The sequence below is a fragment of the Ascaphus truei genome, chromosome 5 (assembly GCF_040206685.1).
Source record: "Ascaphus truei isolate aAscTru1 chromosome 5, aAscTru1.hap1, whole genome shotgun sequence".
NCBI lineage: Eukaryota > Metazoa > Chordata > Amphibia > Anura > Ascaphidae > Ascaphus > Ascaphus truei.
Genome location: NC_134487.1, coordinates 264123383 through 264147760, shown reverse-complemented (window position 1 = coordinate 264147760; position 24378 = coordinate 264123383). Strand labels below are relative to the sequence as shown.

Here is a 24378-nt window from a genome sequence, read left to right as displayed (position 1 = left end):
AACACATGCATAGATGACTTCCGACGGTCAGAAAAAGGCCGGAAGCTCGGCGCCACCATCTTTGATTTGGGCAAACTATTCGTCCTCATGGTTATAAAGGTGGTGATTATTATTATTATTATTTTTATTATTGGGCAATATAATAGTTTATGTCAAAAGTCCCACAAGTCTCCATTATTTAAGCAGAATATATCCATTATATATATATATATATATTTATATTTTTTCTTATACTATTTTTGTCCCCTTGTTAGATTGTTTGTGTACCTACTTTTATTCATAAACATTTTTTTGGTATTAATATAATTTTTAATGTAACTTCCCTTGTTGTTCCTGTAGATTTGAAACTGGCTTTTTAATTTGCCCGTATCATATATGCCCCTGCTGGCTGGACGAGGCGAGGCTACAGAGAGATCATAGAGTCGGAGAGGTCACCATAGAGTTGGATGAATGGGATAGACAAGCCGCCCAGGCTCGCAGAGGTGACAGGAGCACACGTGAGTGCGTATTGGGCTGTGTGCTGGTCTGCAAAGCCAGAGCTGCACAGTGTCCCCACCTGGGAAATGTTAATGACCATTGTTCTGTGCGGATCACCTGGTGGTGGAGACATTCGATCTGTGCTTGGGAGCCCTGCAGTTACCAAGTGACCTCTCCCATGTAATCTTCTCTTTCAGATGTGGAATTCACTAGGAATAACTGCGTTGAATGACCAGTAAGTCTATAGGAGAGTCATTCTGTGTGACCTTAGTCTTCTCTTTTACAGATTTTTTTATTGACCTTATTCCAAATCTTTAATGATCGTTGTTGCATAATTCTAAAAATATTTTTAACATGCTTTATATATAATTATAAATCCCTTTATGGAATTGTGATGAAAACATGTATACTTAACAGATACTTGGGTTAAAAGATCCCCTGGGCGGGGATTTCCTTTCCTATTGTCTGGTTTTTATAATACTTATTGTACTGCACTGTATTGTCTTATTTTGTAACGCAATGCATACATTATTGGGGCTCCATAAATCAAAATATATACATTCATCCTTAATATTTAAACATTGTGTTTGTTGTAATGTCCTGTGGTCCTAGCTTATTTATAATAATTATTATATACAGTGCTGCAAATTGTAGAATGATTCTCGTTAAACTCCTGCCTCCAAAATTAAAAAAAATATATATATATATATATATATATATACCGGTATATCTCCTCTCTAGACAACGTGTGTGACATCCTCAAAATAAAGCATGAAGCCGTTGAGGTGTCTCTCTACATCATCATGGACAACATTGGTTGGCCAGAGGATGGTAGTTTATGACGCAGCTGTCCGCTCCATGTCCTCTCATCACAATAATCAGGTATGTATTCTTCGGCCTCGCTTCAATATAATTTGTAGCTGCTTCTTCGTGTCAGAGAAGCTCTGAGCTCTATCCAAATGCATGGTGGTCAGATCTCTCCTGACAGAAGTGTCTTGACAGCATACTGAACTTTATTGGAAAACTTGTGGTGGACAAAAACTGGTTATTTTATGTTACTACTTATTTTAAATTCTGGAGTTTTCCTGTTCCGGATTGGGGGTTTCATAATGGCTGCTCCATATTTGCATATCTCCTTGTTGTTTTCCAAAGCTGTTCTTTATTTTTTTAAATAAATGCTCTTTTCAGGAGATATAAGCATTTGAAATATTAAGTGTCTGGGAGGTTACAATGGAGCTGTCTAAAGGTTACCATAGTAACATCAGAAGCTAGAGATGAAGAAAATAATGCACAGGAAATGTCTTTTGGGGCAAGAGTCTAACATTATAGGAGTGAAACTAATTTGGGTTACTGGTGTGGGATTACTGCTTTCAGAGAAAAGAGTCCATTACAACGCATGATTCTCCATGGAAGGAGAGAAATTGAGGTGTGGCGATCATACTTACATTAGCTTCTCTATCTACTATGTCAGCGGTGCGCAAACTGGGGGGCATGCCCCCAGGGGGTCAGGAGATTTTTGTAGGGGGGCGCGGTGGTTGCAGTGGCCCCGTGCTCTTCCCCACGGCATTTACATTAAACGCCGGGGATCACGTGAGGCCTCTGCAACCTGTTACTTACCGAGATTCAGACAGCTGCTAACGCGGCGTCAAGACGCCGTGGGGTCACGTGATGTCACATGACCCTGCGGCGTCATTTGACGCAGGGAACGGAGGTAAGGGGGGCGCGAGCACCGGGGCAGCAGGCAGGGGTGGCGCAGCTGCAAATGTTTGCGCACCCCTGTACTATGTAAAAGTAGCTTCAAAGAAGATCAGGTTTAAAAAAGACATATGTCCATAGAGTTGAACCTATGACGAACCTACCTAGTAACACACCTTTCAACTGCACCTATTTAGCATGTACCGGGCCGGCTGGGAGTTTGGTGGGGTCTCTTACTTCCTCCGGACCTGGTATCTCCGCATACTACAACATGTCGCCATGAGGATGTGACGCGTGGGGACCTCCTTCCCACCCTCGTGTTATGTTCTGCCACGTTGTCATGGCAGCAGGAGGACTTGCCGACACTTAGAGGCCCCGCGCTCTCCCCCGGTAATCACAATGTAAATGTTGTGATGGTTAAACATTAAACTGTGCATAGTGTAGTTGGGCCGTGGAAGAGCGTTGGGGCAGGTGCAGTCGCACCAGCTGCACATCCACTATGCCGGCCCTGTAAAAAACACTATGTTTTGGTGTAATGTAAGATTAGCTGTAACTATTAAACAGAAAATGTTTTGTTTGTTGTAAGATGCATAGGTTAGGACAGGGGTGCACAAACTTTTCCGTTCGCACCCCCCTGTCTGCATGCCCCCCCCTCCCCTGCTGGCACCCCCTTTCCTTACCTGCTTTGGCTGTGTCATGTGACGTCGTGTTGCCATTTGATGCCGCGGCGCTGGAGAGTCGGTAAGAGACGTTGCAGAGGCCTCACGCCTCCCCAGGCATTTCATTTAAATGCTTTGAGGAAGACCGGGTGGCCTCGGCAACCGGCGTGCCCTCCACTCTGCGCACCCCTGGGTTAGGAGACTTCCATAGGAATTGGTTGGACGTAGCACCATCCTGCACACGCAGATAGTCTACAGTGATTTCTTCTTCCTCCTTCTGTTGGAGGGTCCTCAGCAACCTGCAGTGATATTTAGCTGCCTGTCGGTGAGCAGCAGAACACGCTTCCAATGTCATGTTTGGGGAAAAAATTGGAATTTATTTTTGATCATCATATAAACGACATATATGTTATTGCACGTGAAATTTTAATAGCAGTCATGCATTTGAAAATTCTTAAGTAGAACAACATGTATGTATAATTTGTACATAGGGCCATAGAAGTCCTCAGAATTATATGACACAAACCAAGTTGGGCACTAAAAAAAAATCAACTTAATCGGGGGTGATGTCTGCACGTGCACCGAAACGTTTTTCTTTTTTGCACAATAAATTGATATTTGTAGAGTTCCCAACTTGGACATCAGAAGGCAATTCATAAATGTTAGTTACCAAACAGACAGGGGTTTTGGAAATAAGTCTTATTTTTACAGACTGCAACAAATCCAGTGTATTTATATGTTTATAGATGATAGACAAACCTTGCAGACATCAAGATGTAATAACTAGGCCAGATTCGGAAACCCAGGAGCCAAGTTTTGTACTGAAAACGCCGAAGGTAAGATTTCACCAAGTGATTTGTGAGCAGAGTTATGTATAACTATTCAAAATGCATTTGCCTGAAATGTAGTGCCCCCCACCCCCAAAAAAAAATTTTGATTCCTAACGGAACGTTTCGCCGAGCTTTAAAGGGCAATTTTTTTTAGCAGAAATCACATTTTTCGTCCATTAATTTGCTGTTTTCACCGACGAATCACACTCTGGTGTGTTCGCAGGTATCGCCACATATTGTGGGGGCGCAAGATTTTCTGGGGGGGGGGCGGCGCAGTGGTTGCAGTGGCCCCGCGCTCTTCCCCCAAGGCATTTAAATGAAATGCCTGGGGATCGCGTGAGGCCTCTGCAATGTCTCCTACTTCACTTACCTTGTCTTCGGCAACGAGTGTCAAATGACGCTGCGGGGTCACATGACCCACGGCGTCATTTGTCGCCGGTTCCTGTGAAGGGGGGGCGCAAGCGCTGGGCTAGCAGGCAGGGGGGTGCGAGCGGTGGGCTGGCAGGCAGGGGCGTGCAGCGCACAAACTGTGCGCACCCCTGGTGTAGAGGAGTGTTTTGGAAGGTATATATATTTATGAATACACTTAACTCCTTCTCCTTACATGTCGGCTCTGATCTCTCGTTATACCCCTGCTTGTCTCCTGCTCTCTACTCATAACGGTCTCCTCTCCACCCCTTTCACTGCTACTGCTCGCTCTCTCTCTCGTCTTAAACTTTGTTTTGCCCTCCCTGCACATTACCTGTGGAACTCCCTCACACTTGGTGTAAGCCAAGCACCTTCGCTCCCTTCCGTTAAGTCAAACATTAAAACTCACCTCTTAAATGAAGCAGTTCAATAGCCTGGACTCGTGGCTACTGTCCCACAATGACAGTCACTCCTGCCAAGCACTGCCTTCACTTATTCCCTCACCTGCTGTCTCTTTAAGTCTCCCAACATACCACTTAGATTGTAAGCTCTCCCAGGGAGGGCGTTTCCTATTGTCTGATTTTGTGTGTTACACTTCTCTTATAATTCCCTGTACTGTATTGTCTCTCTTGTTAACCGCTAAGGACACTGCGGTCGCTATATAAATAAAGATACACATTCATATGTCAATGGACCAATTCTAAAACGGCTCTCTCTTCCCCGATCGCAAACTCTTAATAATAATAATAGCATGTTCTTGTATAGCGCTGCTAGTTTTACGTAGCGCTTTACAGAGACATTTTGCAGACCCATTCCTTCTCCATGGAGCTTACAATCTATGTTTTTGGTGCCTGAGGCACAGGGAGATAAAGTGACTTGCCCAAGGTCACAAGGAGCCGACACAGGGAATTGAACCAGGCTCCCCTGCTTCACACTCTCAGTGCCAGTCAATGTCTTTAACTTACTGAGCCGCTCCTTCTCTCCTCTAGCGAAAGTTTCATAAATGTCCATGTACAGTTTTATGCCTTTCAAATGACTGAAACAATACATTTCCACACACACATTTTGTGCTGTATTCACAGGGCACACGTGATGTTCACCCTAAGCAAATGGCAATCCGGGAGAGAGTCTTCAGAACGGTGGTGAATTGTTTTAAGCGTCATGGAGCTGAGAACATTGACACCCCTGTGTTTGAGCTGAAGGTTAGTAGACTGGGTGTTCAGGCCTTGGGTTGGTGAGTTAATGAGGGTGGCTCCAAAGCATATGGTCATGTGAAGGTCACTCTATAACCTTGCTGGTTAGCTATACGTGAATCTCTTTGCTGGGGCCTATAACACCATGTAAGTACATCCAGCACAAAGAAAAGCCTGTAGATTCGGTGTCACCTACTCGGTCACTTATAGAGAAGCCATAGTTGACAACCTGTGGAGGGGCTTCTCCATAGTGCCAACTTGTATATGTGAATATTTTAATCGAATTGACTTTAACAGCAGCGGTTACCAATCCTTATTTAATTCTGTACATCCAAACCAAAGTAACAGCCCATTCTGTACATCCAACCAAGTGTGTTAAAATATTTATACAGTACCAATAATCATGACAAACCTATAACTACATTTTTCTCCCTAGTTTAAAGCAGCAATCCCCCAGAGGTCTATATCTGTTTAACTCCTGTTATATTAATATTTTGCTCCCTGAGCATGTTCTGCCATTTTCTGCATGATATTTTTTTTCTCTTCGTGTTAAAATCGTGAATTTCTTCATCTCTGGCACCTGAGGTTACCATGGTAATTTTTAGACTGCACTGGGCAGCGGGGAGTTCTCCATTTTAACCTCCCGGATACGTCATATTTGAAACTAACATATCTCCTGAATGGATCATGAGATTTTTATTGTCCCCCTTCTCCCCCCCCCCCCTCCTGAAAATGGTGTTTTAGATTTAAAAAAATAAATAAAAAATTAAAACGGCATTGAGATCCATTACTGTAAAAATAAAATAAAAATCGCTATCTGCACGGATTGCTGCTTTGTTCATTTTAGTTTTGTATTGTGCTTGTTTTCTCTTTGCCTCTGTCCTAGTCAGTCACACAGCATCCTGGGACTTGTAAGCCAGAGCAGTGTCGACTGAGCCACTGATCTGAGCCACCTGTGCTGAAGCAGGGATATCTTTAAACCTGACCCTTGAGGACTGGAGTTGGCCACCCCTTGGTCTAGACTACAGCCATTAAAACTACAGTGCAATGTTGTTGTAGGAAGCACTGACCGGTAAATACGGAGAGGACTCTAAACTCATCTATGATCTGAAGGACCAGGGAGGGGAGCTGCTGTCCTTGCGCTATGATCTGACTGTATCCTTTCACTGATCTAAGTCACTGCTCTTTTGTTGGTATGTGAATATCCAAGCCTAGTAACCAGCCAACTGTATGTAGACCAGTGTGATCTGAGGCCCCCTTGGGTTACGGGCCCCAGTGTTCACTGCAGCACGCGGGCCTGGCAGCGCGTGCACGGTTGAAAGCCACGATGTGCGGTCCAGGGGAAGCGATGGGAGGCTCAGGGAGGTACGTCCATCACGTTCAACCTATGCTAAATTTAGACGACCGATACTTTATCCTATATTTGTATACAGGCATACCCCGGTTTAAGGACACTCACTTTAAGTACACTCGCAACTAAGGACATATTTTCAATAGCACCATACCCCTGTGTCCGTACCCTCGCTTCGCGAGTGCGGACACTTATTCTGCCCTACAGACCACAGGAGTGGTGACGCACTGATCCCCCTCCCCAATAGGCAAACGGCAGCTCGCGCATGCGCCTGTCAATACGTCCTGAACAGCAATATCGGCTCCCTACCTGTACCGAAGCATCGATAAGTGGGGAAAAAAGGTAGTGCTTCACTTTAAGTACATTTTCACTTTACATACATGCTCTGGACACATTGCGTACGTTAATGCGGGGTATGCCTGTATATAGTTTATTGATCCAGAGGAAGACAAACCCCCAAAAAAACAGTGAAACATTATTCAAAGGTGAGGGTACAAAATAAATTCCTCCATGACTCCAGTATTTGCAATCAGATTTCTCCCTGGATCAACATCCTTCCCATGTTTACTTATTTGGTATATCACTGTATACCTTTTCATTTCTAAAAAGACGCCCAACCTTTTTAGTTAACCGCAAGTTATTTTATAACTTTTAAAGGAGCAAAGCGGAAAAAGGAAGCACGGCAAATATCTTACTACGGGTGCACATTGCTCCAATCAAAGACAAGTTCATGTGAAAGATGAAACGGCACTCCACTGGGCTTAGAAAAAATAGCACATTTATTATATAGCCAAAAATATATATATTTTTTTTAATCTACCATTTTTCTAAGGCCTGTGGAATGCCAGGAAAAAAATGTGTACAAATGTACATGCACATAAATGCATCGGGTGCTCTTGGTATAGTATTCTACATAAGCTGTTGCAGAATACATATATGTATCTGGGGAATGTATATAAATGACCAGATGTGACCCTTCGATGACACTCACTGACCAGAGGAACAAAAAGAAACACAAAGAATCAAAAACAATATCAATTCAAGTATAGTGAAATGACCACATGCATGATGCAAATAACCACTGATAGCACTATCCCTAATGCTGCGCTTATAGTGCCAGCCACGCGACGTCGCCGGCACTATAAGCGTAGCCTAAGGCTGCGGTCCCAGTAATTACTACAGCGCACGTTTCGGCGTGCGTTGTGCGATTAAACTCCGCCCCCCAGTACCTCCGGTCCCAGTTGCTACCCTGATGCGCAATTTCTTCCTGCTCTGCACGACAGGTTTTCAGAGAGGCAGGGGAAATTGAGTTTACTTCTAGCGACGGAGGCGTGGCCACGCCCCCACCGGCGGTTCACCCAATGTGGGCAAACCAGCCGCGTAACGTGATGGCCACGCCCCCGCAAATCCCCGACCACGCCCCCTCCCGTCGCAAGCTCCCTCCCCTCAGACCGCAGATCGCGGTTAGCGCTGTGCACGCGCTACCCCTCCCCCCCACCCAACCTCCCCCCCACCCAACGCCCCCCCCGCCGGGCGCGCGTGTCACAGTCATGACGGACCGCAGCCTAAGAGATGCAGACCAATAGCTTGCACAGGTATAGGCACCTTATTAGTTCTCTGAGTGTAAATTATTGTGATTACACCCAAAAGACACTGATGAGTATATGAGGATATTTTGATGTAATGTCCTCCTTAGTGTGAGATATTCCTCCTTTACGGTTGATGGTTAATGCAGCCCCACAGTAGAGTATATACCACTCCTCTTTTATATATAGAAAACCTCAGAAAGAAGAATGCCGTTTCATTTTTTTTTTTTATCTTTGGCATAACTTTTAAAGCTCACTTTCCAAGTTAAATGCCCCCCCTCCCCCCCCAGAATGGGAGGCAGGGGGAGTTTGTGGATGCATTTGGTATAGATTCACACTTAACCAGTGGACACATCTGTAGCTATTACATCGCATATGATCTATTATTGAATAGTTAATGCTGAGTTCCTGAATGATGATAGTAAGCAAGTTCCGGCTGAGCACATATCACGACTTGATCTCGTTTTGGCGCCGTGTATGTGCTTGTAATACCCTTAACCCTTTAGTCTGAAGGTGCCATTCGCTCGCTTTCTTGCCATGAATAAAATAAGCAACATGAAGCGTTACCAAATTGCCAAGGTTTACAGGCGAGACAACCCAGCTAGAGGGCGCTACAGAGAGTTCTATCAGTGTGTGAGTAATTATTATTCTTCATTAGAATCCTTTTATAATGTGCCAACATATTCCATAGCGCAGTACAATAGGGTTGGAGGACCGAAGCCATAAAATAACAGCATTAAAGAGGCAGTCCCAGCCGGCTTTTGTTTTTTAAAAAATTTTTAATCCAGTGTTGAAGCAGTGGGCCTCCGGAGGTGAACCCCCCTTAATTTCAGCTCCGGAGATCCCCTGCTTCCGGAGATACAGACCTCCTGAAGGGGGTGCCGGTGTCTCCTGAAGTTTTTAGCTTCTTCATCACATGGGCCAATAGGAGACCGCACCTGATTTATGTCACAGCTTCCTATTGGCCCACAGAGCCCGGCAGCTTTGAAATGTAGACATATAGTGAACCCCAAAGTGGCTACCAGCACCCCTTACAGAGGTAAGTATCTCCAGAAGCAGGGGGTCCCCGAAGTTGAATGTATTGGGGTTCAGCTCCGGAGACCCCCTGCTTCAATTCACTAGTATAAAAAATAAAAAAAGACTGGGTCTGCCTCTTTAACATACATTACAGTAGGTAAGGAGGGCCTTGTCGCAAGGAGCTTACACTCTATAAGGAAGAGTAAGTGGAAACAGGGTACAGGGGATGAAATATTTTACCCAAGACCAATAACAGCAGCTGTAACATCAGCAAATGCCAAACACCCCTTTGGCGCGACTGGTGTTACTTCCAAGAGAGTAATGGGACTGCACCCTTTTTATTTTTTATTTTTTTTACGGGAATCTGACCTAATATGTCAAATACAAAAGCAATAAGGCAGCAATCCATCTCCAATAAGAATGGAGGTTCCCATGAACTGAACCAAGATAGACTTACTACCAGGAGATTCATGGTTATAGGCCGATTGATTCAAGCTTTTTTTTAAACGTAGGCAGGATTACAACAAACAGCTTATGACTGGGAGGCGAGGGGGGGGCTTGCAGCATCCGGAAGGCTTATTTTGAGGCTTGAGGGTGAGGCCTACGAGTTCCCGGATTTCTAAAGCCCCGGATACTTTTATCTGCTGCCTTTATGGAGGGACGTCGTGAGGTATTTCATATCGTGGGCATCACTTACTTTTAACCCAATGTTGCAGCACCTGGTTATTTAGGTTGAACAGGCTGCAATCGTGTGCCTAGCCCTTTCTAGGGATATGGCCGAGTCATCCTTCTGATCCCGTTGTACCTGCCATGTCATTGGTGCCTCTTGTTATTGATGCCATGTGTCTTGACCCCAGGATTTTGACATTGCTGGCCAGTACGACCCCATGATTCCTGACGCAGAGTGTCTGAAGATCGTGCACGAGATCCTCAGCGAGCTGCAGCTGGGGGAGTTTCTCATCAAGGTAAATACTGATTTGAAAGAAACAATTACAGTTAGGTGTGTGTTTTGTGTGTGTGCTGCGTCTGCTGCTGTTTTGGGCAGGAGTGGTGCACGTTTTCCTTAATTTCCAGCACAGCGGCTGATTTTGCTTCATATTTTACAAGGGATATTTCTCCAGATTGTACTCTTGTATGTATTTCTTTATTTGTATAGCGGCGTCCATGTACATAGCACTTTACAGCAGTAATACATGAGACAGAATAATGGGAATAAGTGCTTCAAACATATTCACTTTGGACTGAAATCCTGATGGAATATACTAATTCACATAATATACTCAGAAGTGCCTGCTATTTTTCTTTTACTTCCTTGCTTTTAAAGGGATGTTAATAAGAAGCCACTATCCAATAATATTGGACAATATTTTGCAGCCATTTTGTTTCCCCTGGAGGGAGATTTTAAACCCGGTAACTTCACTGGTAAGTATTTTGGGAACTGAGAAAGTGACGCGATTAAACTCGCCGGGATCCACTGGTTCACATTCTATAATAAAAATGAAGATGGGTAAAAAATTAAATAAAAAGTCGAGAGCTGCTTTTTAACAAATTCAGATTGATTTATTCTTATGTCCGATACAGTATTGTTGTTTTTTTTTTTTAAGCTACCTCGACCACTTGGCGAAACCGAGAATGTTACCCACTTATTTTTTTTTATTAGTATTGGGTGCATTGTCCTAAAGAAGCAAAACATTGAGCATTCTTTTTTTGCTTAACTTTACTGAAAGCCGTAGGCCTCAATTGTACCAGAAATTGCAGAGCGATCCGGGTGACATCATCGTAGCAGCGGTGTGTGTGATTGGTTTGTTCAGATGCACTGCGATTGGCCAGAGGCAATCACGTGATGCGGCCGTCGTCTGTGAAAAACAAATTCTCAGATCTCTTCATGAGACAGAAGCTTTGCAGTAAGTCGCGGCGCTACCGTCGCGATTGTTATGTGCGCTTTCATTGGATTCTATAGCTTTGTTTTGAAGCTGTGAGGCGTCGCACCAGGTGGTATCGCCAGCGATTTCTGGTACAATCACGGCCTTATATATACAGTATTATGTTATGTAGAAAGTCTTTAATGGGCTACTCTCTTCTGTGTCTATTCCCGTCAGGTGAATGACAGAAGGCTTCTGACTGGCATTCTTTCAGTTTGTGGTGTTCCAGACTCTAGCTTTCGAACGGCTTGCTCTTCCATTGACAAGCTGGACAAGGTAAAGAGATGACGTTGTGAGATGCAAGTAGGACTTTTAGGGGCCATGGTCTATATTGTCCGAAGTGGCTGTTTGGGACATTTTTGACTGAAAATCCCCATTGAAGCAGAGGGGAATTTTCAGCTAAAAACTTCTAAAACAGCCACTTCGGACTATAGGGAATTAACCCCCTTGGTGTGTAACATCACACTATGAACGATCTGTGCTGGTAAAGCAATCATACAAAATAGAAGTTGATTGGTGTCCATTCCGTAGACCTAAATGTAGAGTACGTTTAGATGGAAAAACTATCAGAAAAGGAAAGCACTTGGCTGCATATTGTATTGCAAAAATGACGTACTTTGTTAAAGCAACTAGTTAATTTCTGTAAAATGTTAGTAATTGTCAAGGAACTTCACATAGTGTGCGTTTTGTGAAGGTCACATTTAAATTGACTGCTACCACGTGAATATTGTATTATTGTATATAAAAAAGCCATGTAGTAACCTTGAATAGTGGTAAATATTCTAAAGTATATTGATTTCAAAGTACCGAAAGAAAGCAGTATGTATCATCACAAACTAAGTTATTAACACAAATGTTTGGGGATATCTTCTTTGCTACAGCACTGTGATCCATGATTCATCATGACATGCCACCAGTATTGTCAATACACATTACTTCGTGTTTGTCTAATTCATACATCATTTTGTTTCAAAAGACATGGAATTGGTTAATATAAACCCTATTGGATATGTAAGAAAATACCTGGTTTTGATTCAAGAAGGTTATCATGGGAAAAACTATGGAATTTCCGTACTTATCATTGCGGTTCACAAACTTTTTTTTCTCTCACTGTATATTTTTGTCAGGGCTGCCAGGTGTAAATTTCGCTCAATAGATCAGGTATTAAACTTCGGGCCCGTCTGACTGCAGTGTGCGTAATGATTGGTCACCTGGTTTTGGATTTAGTGGAGAAGTCCCTGTAAGGCCTCGGCCAGGCAGGGAACTGGCGCTCGTGCGCTGCACCCTGCTCGGCCGGCAATCCGTGGTCGGTTAGGCGCGCGCTCGCCTGGGGGCGCAGCCACGACGTCACGGAGCTGGTTCGTCCTCATTGGGTGAACCGCTCGCGTGACGCGCTCATGAGCGGCAAATTCAAATTTGCTTGCTCTGAGCGCCGAGCATGCTCAGGCGCTTGCTCACGCTGGCCACACACATTGCCGCAACATGATTCATCGCGGCCAGCGTGAGCGCTCCCGCTCAGCACCACCCTGGACGAGGCCTAAAGATTAGGAATTTACAAGAGGCTTCATCAGGATAGGAACACAATGGGTTGCCAAGTCTCCTTTATCATTCTCTGCTGACAAGTCCATGCTCCATATCTTTGAATATGGAATGCTAATTTAATGAATGGGAAGCGATAAATTGCATGTGTTCATACAAGTAAGTGCAAAGTTAACCTGGGAATGGAATGTTTAAAATTGAATGGAAGCAACCACAAACCTTTGTCTTCTCCTTTGGGACTCATGGGTATGGCTCGGTCAAGAGCAATTGATTAATCAGACATAATAAGGGCGCGATTGGCAATATGTGCAAGTTAAACATTTACCTAAGTGTTGTAAATCAGTATTGTACTTGTTTATTTGCAGTATATAGACTGTATTTTACATTTATAGACCACATATAGGTTGTTTGAGAGGGCTAAACATTACGCACTGTTAAATGAGAAACAAAATGAATGACCATTGTAGATGGCTTAAATATATAAGGACAACTTCAAGAAGCGACTACTCTGGTTGTTGATGGCATAGGGGGACTGTGGAAGGACATGCCAAATGTGGCCCTCCTCCAAGATGGTTATTGGGCAACTTGCTGTCCGTGAGTCAGTCTGGAGCAGTGACTTCATAGGTTTCAGGAACTGATTGGCTCACGGGCAATGTGTACGGTCATTTTAAGCTCCCGGAGTAGAATATCTCCTGATTTGGTGGGTTCTTGTGGTAAGACAGGTGTTGTGTTGTTCAGAGGTGTCCTTTAAACAAAGAGTCGGGTGCTTACTGGGCAAGAAGTAGTTAATTACATATCTTGGTTGGCGGGAAAGCCTTCAACCTTGAAAAGCACATGTCCCCAGAACTAGGGTTCATCTATGTGTTTGGGTGAGATTGCTGCTTTAACCCTTAGCCTGGTTTATGTTTTGCAGCGACCTTACATCCCGGCAGCTAAGGACTTTAGAAAGCTTTAGAAGCTCATAGAGAAGCAAATTAGGAATTCAAATTATTTGTGTTTCCTAGATTCCTTGGGACAACATCCGGAATGAAATGATTGAAGAGAAGGATTTCAAACCCGAAACTGTAGACCAAATTGGTGCATACATCAGACTTAACGGTATGAACCATGGGGAACATCACTGAAGGTGCTGATAATAAATTAAATATGAGACTAAATTACCTTCATGTAATTTTCAGTGCTTTTGCTGAATTGTTATCCCACGGTAACCTGCTTTTTGCATACGTTGCAACACCAAATAATTGGTTCTTGAACTGGCAAAATATTTTATCTGCAGGAAGCTAATTAAATTGTAGTGGCGCCTGTGGAAATACAGAATCCCAGCATATTGAGACATATGTATAAATTATAGATGCAGTAACTAAATACTTCAACATTGGCCTTGTAAGTATATTGCAGGATAGCAAAAGTATCAAATTCCATGCTGAATAGAAAATGCTGATTCCATTAGAATAACATGAGAAAGCAAACATTATTATTATTAATACTCCGCACTGTGTTTTTAATTACTTCAAATTCTTATTAGAAACCAGATGGCATATATAGAGGCCCATATCTACTATGCCGTTTTTTGCTGTAAGATATGTTCCTATTCTGGAAGACACCTTGCAGCTCATTGTATGGGTGAATCGGCTTTAAGTTGTCACCCAGTTACAGAAGAAGCTGTATGGCAAAAAAAGAAGACTGTTTAGTAAACATGGCCCTTGATCGTTGGGCAGCAAAGTCACTACTTCTTATAGAAGAAGACGAAGAAAGGGTTTTATATCAAAGTGGATAAGAAGCAAAAAGTTGCGTGTCATTACCCAGAATCCCTGGCTGCAGTGGAAGGACTGTGCTGCCTGATTATATGGTTTTCGAAGCATATGCTTACTGCTCTTTGACCCATTAATACATGACCCCTGGAAATCTGGGGGAGAGGCTGTTCATTCCATGTACAGCTATTTATATTATGGAGTTACATAAAAGCATAGTACATAAGGTTCAAAAGACACACGTCCATCGAGTTCAACCTATGTTAAATTTAAACGACAGATACTTATCCTATATTGGTATTTACAGTATATTGATCAAGGCAAGCAAACGACCCCAGTGAAATATCACCAACTGCTGTCTCATAAGTGGGGGAAATGTCCTTCCTCACTCCAGTAATGGCAATCAGCATTCTCCCTGAATGAACATCCTTCCCATGTTTACTTTTTTGGGATCTCCTTTCCTAAAAAGATGTCCAACCATTTTTTGAAGATCTCGTTTGTACCTGCCATCACATTCTCCGTGGGTAATGAGTTCCACATTTTAACTGCACTTAACTTTTTGTTGCTGTTGAGTGATCTCATACAGATGTAAAAACAAACAACAATATTAGTGTTACCGAGATGCATGATCAATGAATAGACCATAGTAGCAGGTCTTGTAAAGACCGCATTTTATGTGCACTTCATATAATTTGCTATTTGGGCTGATGCCATTGCATGTTCTATCATTGACCAGTGTAGGTGGATTGGCTTTGATTGAGCAGCTATTGAAGGATGGTAAACTTTCAGAGAATAAGCTGGCCATGGATGGACTGAGTGACATGAAGCTACTGTACCAATACTTGCAACTATTTGGTGTGACAGACAAGGTGAGTGAGTTAGAGACCATACCGTATGGAAACTCCCATTCAAGTCAATGGTAGTTTCTCTGTGGTAGTGCCTGATTTGGCACTATCTCACTTAAATGATCAACCTGTGATACCATTTGAAGGTTGTTTTTGAATGGGTGTCTTAGTTGGTTCTTCCATGTAATCAGATGAATCTCTCCTGATAGATCTCCTTTGACCTGAGCCTTGCCCGCGGGTTGGACTATTACACTGGGATGATTTATGAAGTTGTCCTGCTCCAGAATAAGGGAGAACTTCTACAGCAGCAGAATGATCATATAGAGGAGTCTGTCAGTGTCGGCAGCGTGGCCGGAGGCGGACGTTATGATGGACTGGTGGGAATGTTTGATTCCAAGGGAAGGAAGGTGCCCTGTGTGGGGGTCAGTATTGGAATCGAGAGGATATTTTCCATCATAGAGAAGAACGCAGAGGTACGAGACATTCACTCGAAGGGTAAAAAATTTATAATGAAACGCGATATTGGTGTTATTTTAATTTTACATGGTTTAAAGTTTAACATTGCTCAATAATACAAGCGTACAGCATGTGGGTTTTTTTGGTTTTTTTACACCTAATGTCATTTAGGTTTTAATATTTGAAAAGTAAACACCAAAAAAAATTTTACAAATAGAAACTGATAATGCGGAACACTAATTATAGTGTTCAGAGCTTTCAAAACCTCACAGGACTCTTCTGCTAGTGTGTACTGGCTGTACATTTGAAGAAGTGACCTGTAAGGTTTTGAAAGCTTTGTACACTATAATTTTGTCTATGAAAAACTCTTATGTTGGTCCCCTGGAGGGTATCAGTGACGGTAACTTTGTGACAGGCTATTAATAATACACACAAAAATATATCTGGGTTGAACTGGACGAGGCTTAGATATGATAAAATATAATTTATTCCTTGAAAAAGGTGAACACAACAAGATATACAAATAACAGACAAAATATGGCCACTCACTTAAGATGGAATGATAAAGCAGTCATAATTCTGGACTGGCAGTTCATCCAGCAATCTTCAAAATCACCAAGACACGAAAGACAATAGCCATAGGTTCTTATACCATTATTTCCCATTGAACACAACCTAAACCCAGCCCCTCTCATAAATCAGTGGTGAGGTTGACAGTTTTCCTCAGAGTAAAACTCCTCCCACCCAAGGACGTTTAAAAACTGCTTTTCCTATCTAAATAACTTCATAGCTTCAGTTCAGTAATACTTACTGGCACGCGAGACATATTAATACATTCCGGCACGCATGATGCTCCCAATAAGACAAAATATTACCGTGTAATACTAAAATTAAGAGAGATATTAATATCTGTCTCTTAGGACCTGCTAGACGTCATGTGTTTGTAATCATTATTTGCGGCTCGGTCCCACGGTTAAATATATGTAATTTTTAGCACGTTCAGCTGAGGACATCTCATGGTATTCTTATATTTAATAAGGTCACTCATTCTGATATCTCCTTGGGTAACCGCACCCCTGGTCCCCATAACCCCTGGTCAATAAATCCTTTGAAGCAGGGACTCCTGTGTCAAGAACATTTGTCACAGGTGCTAGATTTCACACCCAATGCCCCAGACATGGGCCTAGCTGTCTCTACCAGCAAGATGTGTTAACATACACCAAACCCCCTCTGTACTTTTCACACCCAACTTCAATCAAGCCTGTTGAAGCCCGGATATTTCTGAAGAGACACCACATATTTGTATTTTCCTTAACTGCAGCTCATTAACCCCTTAAGCCCCAGTGTGTGTGTGGTGCAGACACTGGCACAGAAACAATACATTTATACAGGGGAATAAACAGTTGGATGGCTGAAGCAAGGCAAAAACACATTACTGGACCCCAGTCCAGTTAACCCCTTGCTTCCCAGGTGAGAGTAGAGGGTGGCCAAATGGGGTGTAACCCCTTTAATCCCGGGCCAAATCCCCTCTCACTTGACAGTATCTCCTCCCTGAACCAACGCATAGATTGGAACGCATGACAGAGGGTCAATGGCCTTAATGTACATGCTTCTGTTAAGTAGTCCAAGTAAAAGTGCACTCGCGGTACCAGGTTACAAAACGCCACGGGTGCACAGCTCGATGCGGCATCACCGGTGTCATAGGAATAGAAAAAGAGACACTCTACTGGTCTTCCAAAGAGCATACATTTACTGCACAGGGATCCTTGTGCAATAAATGTATGATCTTTGCAAGACCAGTGGAGTGCCTCTTTTTTTCTATTCCCATGTTTCTATTAAGCCACCCTCGAGCTGCTTGAAATGGCTTTACCATCTTTGCCAACTAAAACATTGTGTGGTCTTCCCTTTGGTTTAGGCTTCCAAGGAGAAGATACGAACCACGGAGACTCAGGTCCTTGTGGCAGCAGCTCAGAAGATGCTCTTAGAAGAGCGGCTGAAACTTATTTCCACACTCTGGGACTCGGGAATTAAGGTGAGTGGATTTTCATCAGCTACTACTCGAATATAGGGCAACCAAATGCTAGTGGAATACAAAAGCAATATATTCATAGATCTATAGAATGTTATAAACTCCTTGTTTCACAAAACTTCAAAGCGCAAGAACTCCCTGCAATCAAAAAAAAAAAAAGAAACAAATCTACATAGTGCAAAATTCAAATGTGGTGATTGATGAAATCTTTGAGTGCCCACTCACATGATGGTGAAATAAATCGGGCGTTTTCAGATTCAATCTGGTGTAGGTCTAGATGAACTTAGTATCACTGGAACTCTGAGCCACTCCCGAGGAAGCTCACATCGTTGAGTGAAACGCCGCATAGGGTAGTCCCTGTCTTCACAAGTGCTGCCATCCCCTGCACCTTCTACACCTTTTTGAGGTATTCGCTTCAACATCCAGCTGAACGACGCGTCAGACCGGGGAATCCTGAAGCGCGAGCCATGGGCTGGGAGAACGCATCTTCTACACCGTGGAAGCCGGCATCAGAGGTCCCCTCCAGCTGACGTGTGCGTCATACACTGGGGACCCCGGAAGTGCGACTCACTACGAGAGACTGGAGCCGGCTGTGTGCATGATGGGGACACCGTTCACTTCAGACCCAGTGGTCAAAACGGCTGTTTATATTTTTGGAGCATGTGAGTTGAATGAGCTCTATCTCTATCTCTGTGTATATATCTGTATTATACTATGTCCACCTCCTTCTTCTTTCATCTTATGAGTCGAACAGTTCCAGAATCTGAAAACACCTGATTTATTTCACTACCATGTTAGTGGGCACTGAAAGATTTCTTCAATCGCCACATTTGTATTTTGCACATTTGCACTATGTATATTTTTTTTCTATGATTGCGGGGAGTTCTTGCGCTTTTTATGTTTTCTGACGCCTACCTATGAGATGTTGAGAAGCATCTCCTAAAATAAGCTGCATCTCTAGTGTGTGTGTGTGTGTGTGTGTGTGTGTGTGTGTGTGTGTGTGTGTGTGTGTGTGTGTGTGTGTGCGCTTTTTATTCTGTTGGAGTACTGAACATATAGTTTAGTTTAGTGCAGTTTTGCAGCAGCATGATACTATCGATTTTTCCATGTTTTCAAAATGTATGCATATGTCTTGAAAATAAGGTGATATTCTCATTGCTTTATGGGCTTCTTCACAGGCAGAGATGCTGTACAAGAAGAATCCAAAGCTACTGAACCAGCTCCATTACTGTGAGGAAACTGGAATCCCAATTGTGGTCATTATTGGGGAGCAGGAGCTGAACGATGGAGTGGTGAAGCTCAGAGTGGTCGCTACAAGGGAAGAGGTGAGAACATGTATTCATTAACAGCTAAGACATACAGTACATAGAATAATCTTTTACAGGGATATCCCAGCTATGGGACAGGGATGGGTAAGGGCTCACAAGTACTCTGAGGGTGGTCATCCTGTATGCCTGATCTGGTTTATTAGATTTTTGCTTTTGTTTGTGAATGTACTAATAAACAGGAATAAGTTACCTTGTCCTGATCATGATATTTGAGCGTCGAGTGATTTGCAATAAGGAAACCGTTTAATCCTCTGGTCTATTAGAGACATTAAATAAATCATTTTAAAGGAGAAGGACTCTCCATTGACCTCCTCAAGGCGTTTGCCCAGCCATCTGCGAACATTGTACTGTATTAGTAAAAAGTAAGGTTTCCGCCTTCTTCGAAGATGTTCGCCGTACAACTTTGTGCAAGTAATCCAACCACTAACGCATGATTTCACGAATGCCACCAAGCATCTTTATGCCATTGACCAGGTTTGTACATCAGAGAATGAACAATCTGTGGAAGGAAATATCATAATCAAGAAACAATGTTATTTGTACACAATGAGGCTAAAACTGAAATTGGCACGGCTGATAAACCCCTCCTACTTTGTCACATCAAAGGAGGAGATTCGTTAAGCTTAAATAAGGGGTTTCTGAGTTCCATCCAGAGTTGACTACCATTCAAGTCAATGGCAGTGAATGTGGGATCGAGTTCTGATTTATAATTAAGTAATAATCCCCGAAGAACAGGGCATTACTGGCCAATAATGCCCTGGCTGGAAGAGTTGAAGGCCCGAGGCGAAGCCGAGGGACTTTAACCCAGCCAGGGCAATATTGGCCAGTAATGCCCTGTTCTTCGGGGATTATTACTATTATAGGCTAAATCTAGACTTATTTCATAAATAATAGACACTTTTGTATAGTTAAATAGATTTTTTTATTAAAATAAAATAGTAAATACATGAAACCACCTCTATATACGCTTACACTGCAGATATCTATATCACACACTGCCGCCCCTCTCTATACACACACACACATGCACACCACAGCACTTCTACACACCACAGCACCTCTACACACACAACACAGCACCTCTACACACACAACACAGCACCTCTGCACACAAAACACAGCACCTCTACACACACAACACAGCACCTCTACACACACAGCAGCTCTACACACACAACACAGCAGCTCTACACGCACAACACAGCAGCTCTACACGCACAACACAGCAGCTCTACACGCACAACACAGCAGCTCTACACGCACAACACAGCAGCTCTACACGCACACACGCGCACACACAACAAAGCAGCTCTACACACACAAACTCTGCTGCTACACACACATGCTACACCCATAAACACGGCTGCTGACACTGACACACACACTGGAGCTCTACACACACACACACACACACACACACACACAAACTGCTGCTACACATACAACAGCACAATACAACACACACACACACACACACACACTAAAGCCACAATAAAAAATGCAGCCACTTACTAAACTTTGCACCCCCCCACCTCTACACACAACACCGCACAAAACAGCATCTCTACACACACCCCACACACACACAACACTGCACCTCTATACACAACACAGCACCTCTACACACACAACATACACACACACAACACTGCACCTCTATACACAGCACCTCTACACACACACACAAACTGCTGCTTACACACACATGCTACACCCATAAACACTGCTGCTGACACTGACACACACACACTGGAGCTCTATACACACACAGCACCTCTACACAGATATACAACAGCACACACACTGCTACTGACACACACAATTCAACTGAATCTGCTCAGAAAATCTCAGTCAGCTCGGGAGGGGGAGGAGTCAACCTGTGGCTGATACGTCCTGACCAATCCCCTGCCCTGTCTCAGAGCTGTTACTTCAATCAGACGAATCCCCTGCCCTGTCTCAGCTGTTCTGAAAGCTGATTGACTGGAAATAAACACATTGAAAACTACACATTCTGCTGCTTAAATTCCGGGCATTACTGATTGGTTAAAATTCCGTGCATTATCAAATCAGAGAGCAGGGTTTTCAATAATGCCCTGAATTTTACTGCTTTAGCCTATAATACCCATTATTGGAGATTAGTGAATCCTGGTCAAAGAGCCTTGTTAGAGAGAAGCTCAGGATAAGAATGTTTCTCTAATAAGTATCTTTGAAGTCTGCATAAATCCTGGTGGGTTGGAGCTTAGTGCAGGCTTTAGGCTTTTAAAATGAAATTAAATCAACCTGGAATATGATAAACATTAGGTTGATATTCTTCTTTAGATTACTTTCAAGCTGGTTTTATAGTTGTACTAGCTGAGAGACCCGGCGTTGCCCGGGATGTAAATGCGTAATAGGTAGTATTATTTATAATCATGGAACAATAGATGACTATTTGTTGTAAAGGTTGGATAATAATATTGAAAAGAAAGATGGAAGAAAATGTAATACGATGTTGTATAAAAATGGTTTATTGTAACCACACCACAGTACAATGTATATTTTGGTGCCATAAGTGATGTAAAAATGTGAGGCGTGTGTCCTGCTAGGGTGTGAGGCGGCGGGTGGCGCGTGGGTTGTGAGTGCTGTCTGCGAGTGGGGGTCCTGCTAGGGTGTGAGGCGGCGGGTGGTGCGTGGGTTGTGAGTGCTGTCTGTGAGTGGGGGTCCTGCTAGGGTGTGAGGCGGCGGGTGGCGCATGGGTTGTGAGTGCTGTTTGTGAGTGGGGGTCCTGCTAGGGTGTGAGGCGGTGGGTCAGTGATGTCGGTGCGTAGGGGCGGGAGGCAGCAGGTGTGTGTGGCGGCAGGTATGTGTCGAGTGTGGCGGGTGTCTGTTGAGTGCGTGCAGCGGCTGTGAGGCGGTGGGTGAAAGGCGGGGGTGGGGAGGCGGTAAGGCGGGCAGGAAGGCGAAGGGCGGCGGGAAGGGGAGGAGGGGGTGGTGGGGGGGGGCAAGGGGTGGAGGAGGGGGGGCAAGGGTGGAGGAGGGGGGGCAAGGGGTGGAGGAGGGGGGGGCAAGGGGTGGAGGAGGGGGGGGGGCAAGGGGTGGAGGAGGGGGGGGGGCAAGGGGTGGAGGAGGGGGGGGGCAAGGGGTGGAGGAGGGGGGGGGGCAAGGGGTGGAGGAGGGGGGGGGCAAGGGGTGGAGGAGGGGGGGGGGGCAAGGGGTGGAGGAGGGGGGGGGGGCAAGGGGTGAGGAGGGGGGGGGGGCAAGGGGTGGAGAGGGGGGGGGGCAAGGGGTGGAGGAGGGGGGGGGGCAAGGGGTGGAGGAGGGGGGGGGGGCAAGGGTGGAGGAGGGGGGGGGGGCAAGGGTGGAGGAGGGGGGGGGGCAAGGGGTGGAGGAGGGGGGGGGGCAAGGGGTGGAGGAGGGGGGGGGGGCAAGGGGTGGAGGAGGGGGGGGGGGGCAAGGGTGGAGGAGGGGGGGGAAGGGTTGGAGGAGGGGGGGGAAGGGTTAGAGGAGGGGGGGGAAGGGTTAGAGGAGGGGGGGGGAAGGGTTAGAGGAGGGGGGGAAGGGTTAGAGGAGGGGGGGAAGGGTTAGAGGAGGGGGGGAAGGGTTAGAGGAGGGGGGGGAAGGGTTAGAGGAGGGGGGGAAGGGTTAGAGGAGGGGGGGAAGGGTTAGAGGAGGGGGGGAAGGGTTAGAGGAGGGGTGGGAGGCGAAGGGGGGGTGGAGGGGAGGCGAAGGGGGGGGGGGTGGAGGGGAGGTGAAGGGGGGGGGTGGAGGGGAGGTTGAAGGGGGGGGGGGGGTGGATGGGAGGTGAAGGGGGGTGAAGAGGGGGGGGGGTGGAGGGGAGGTGAAGGGGGGGAGGTAAATGGGGAGGTGAAGGGAGGAGAAGTGGAGTGAGGAGAGGTAAAGGGGGTGAGGGGAGGTGAACGGGGGTGAGGGGTGGTGAACGGGGGTGAGGGGTGGTGAAGGGGGGTGAGGGGAGGTGAAGGCCGCTCACTCACCCGTCCGGGCAGGTCCCACGTGGATCTGAGGCGGGAGGCAGCGTGTTGTGGCCGCTCCCCCGCTGTGTCCCGGGCGCTCGCTCGCTCCCCCGCTGACTGTAGCGGCGCTGGGGGGGGGGGGGTATCGGGGAGACACTGACACTGGAGGTGAAGGGGGGGTGGAGGGGAGGTGAAGGCCGCTCACTCACCCATCCGGCAGGTCCCAGGTGGATCTGAGGCGGGAGGCAGCGTGTTGTGGCCGCTCCCCCGCTGTGTGCCGGGCGCCGCCATCTTGGGTACTCGGCGCCGCGAGGCAGCCTGCCTGGCCACTGGCTGTTCCCCGCCGGGGAGGGGGTGAGTTGTAGCGCCAGGGAGGGGGGGCATGTATATGTGTGGGGGGGGAGAGGTGGGAGATATAGAAGGGGGGTCTCGCACGGCCGCTGACACTGGGTGGGGGGGGGGGGCGCTGAAGGGTAATAATAGTGTGTGTGTCCCGCTGACTGTAGCGGCGCCGGGGGAGGGGGGGGGCGGGGTGAAAGCGCGGGAGACACGGGGAGAGGAGGAGGTGCGCGCGGGTGCTGCTAACACTGTGAGCCCCGCTAATGTAGGTAACACCCCCCTACGTGTGTGTGTGTGTGTGTGTGTGTGTGTGTCCTTTGGCCCGTCACTCCGCCTCAGGCCAATGAGAGGTGTGCGGGGGCGGGCGGGCCAAGGGACCAATGAGATTGCCGCTAGGGACGCAGACATACAGTGCTTTCAGAAATTTATAGTAGATTCAAGTTAAAAGATGCAGTACTCTCCTAGTCCAGCATTACTAATTCTCTCTCTTTGACATATCTGGTTTGACTGTGGTTAAAAAAAATTGTTTGCTGAACTTTTTTTTTTAGACTAATTTAAGATTCAATAGATTAAACGCTTGGTGCCCTGATGATATTCAGTGAACATCGTGAGGACTGGCACTCGAGTGAATTCCATGCTTCCTTTTGCTCGCCGTCTTGTAGATCTCATTCACCACTCCATAGCCGGGATGAAAGCAATCTATTCCATGCATGTCGCAACCATGTGATCTTTGAGAAGTGATGGATGAATTTACAGGCCTCTCTGACATTGAAATGTTAACTTCTTTTTTTTTTTTTTTTTTTCTCAAATGATTTAAAATATTTTTTAAAAGCAATTTCTTTTTTTTATAGCTTCCAGAATTTACATCCCTTTTACTTTTCCAGTTGTATCTTTTTTTTTTTTTTTTTTTTTTTTAAATGTTCTGAAGACAAAGGAGAAACAAAGTCCTTTTATTTTATTGTCTGATATTTGGTTCTCCAGTCTTTGTCTGCGTTGGAAGATT

The 24378-nt window shown here is 45.2% G+C and overlaps 1 protein-coding gene across 3 annotated transcripts; it reads left to right on the top strand.

The window, feature by feature from the left end:
• The first annotated feature begins 5 nt into the window (after window positions 1–5).
• On the top strand, window positions 6–19119 carry LOC142495887 (histidine--tRNA ligase, cytoplasmic-like). Of its 3 annotated transcripts, XM_075601968.1 has the most exons (15): window positions 7–99; window positions 340–497; window positions 675–712; window positions 1219–1359; window positions 3578–3667; window positions 5152–5271; window positions 6322–6417; window positions 8713–8832; window positions 10074–10181; window positions 11316–11414; window positions 13682–13775; window positions 15170–15297; window positions 15483–15746; window positions 17645–17761; window positions 18937–19119. In XM_075601968.1, exons 4-15 carry the CDS (start codon window positions 1249–1251, stop codon window positions 19102–19104), a joined length of 1515 nt encoding a protein of 504 aa, XP_075458083.1. In that variant the 5' UTR covers window positions 7–99; window positions 340–497; window positions 675–712; window positions 1219–1248; the 3' UTR covers window positions 19105–19119. The 3 variants fall into 3 exon arrangements, with proteins under 3 accessions (XP_075458084.1, XP_075458083.1, XP_075458082.1); XM_075601967.1 differs by having other exon boundaries at window positions 340–712; XM_075601969.1 differs by lacking the exons at window positions 6322–6417; window positions 8713–8832 and having other exon boundaries at window positions 6–99; window positions 340–712.
• The last annotated feature ends 5259 nt before the right edge of the window (window positions 19120–24378 follow it).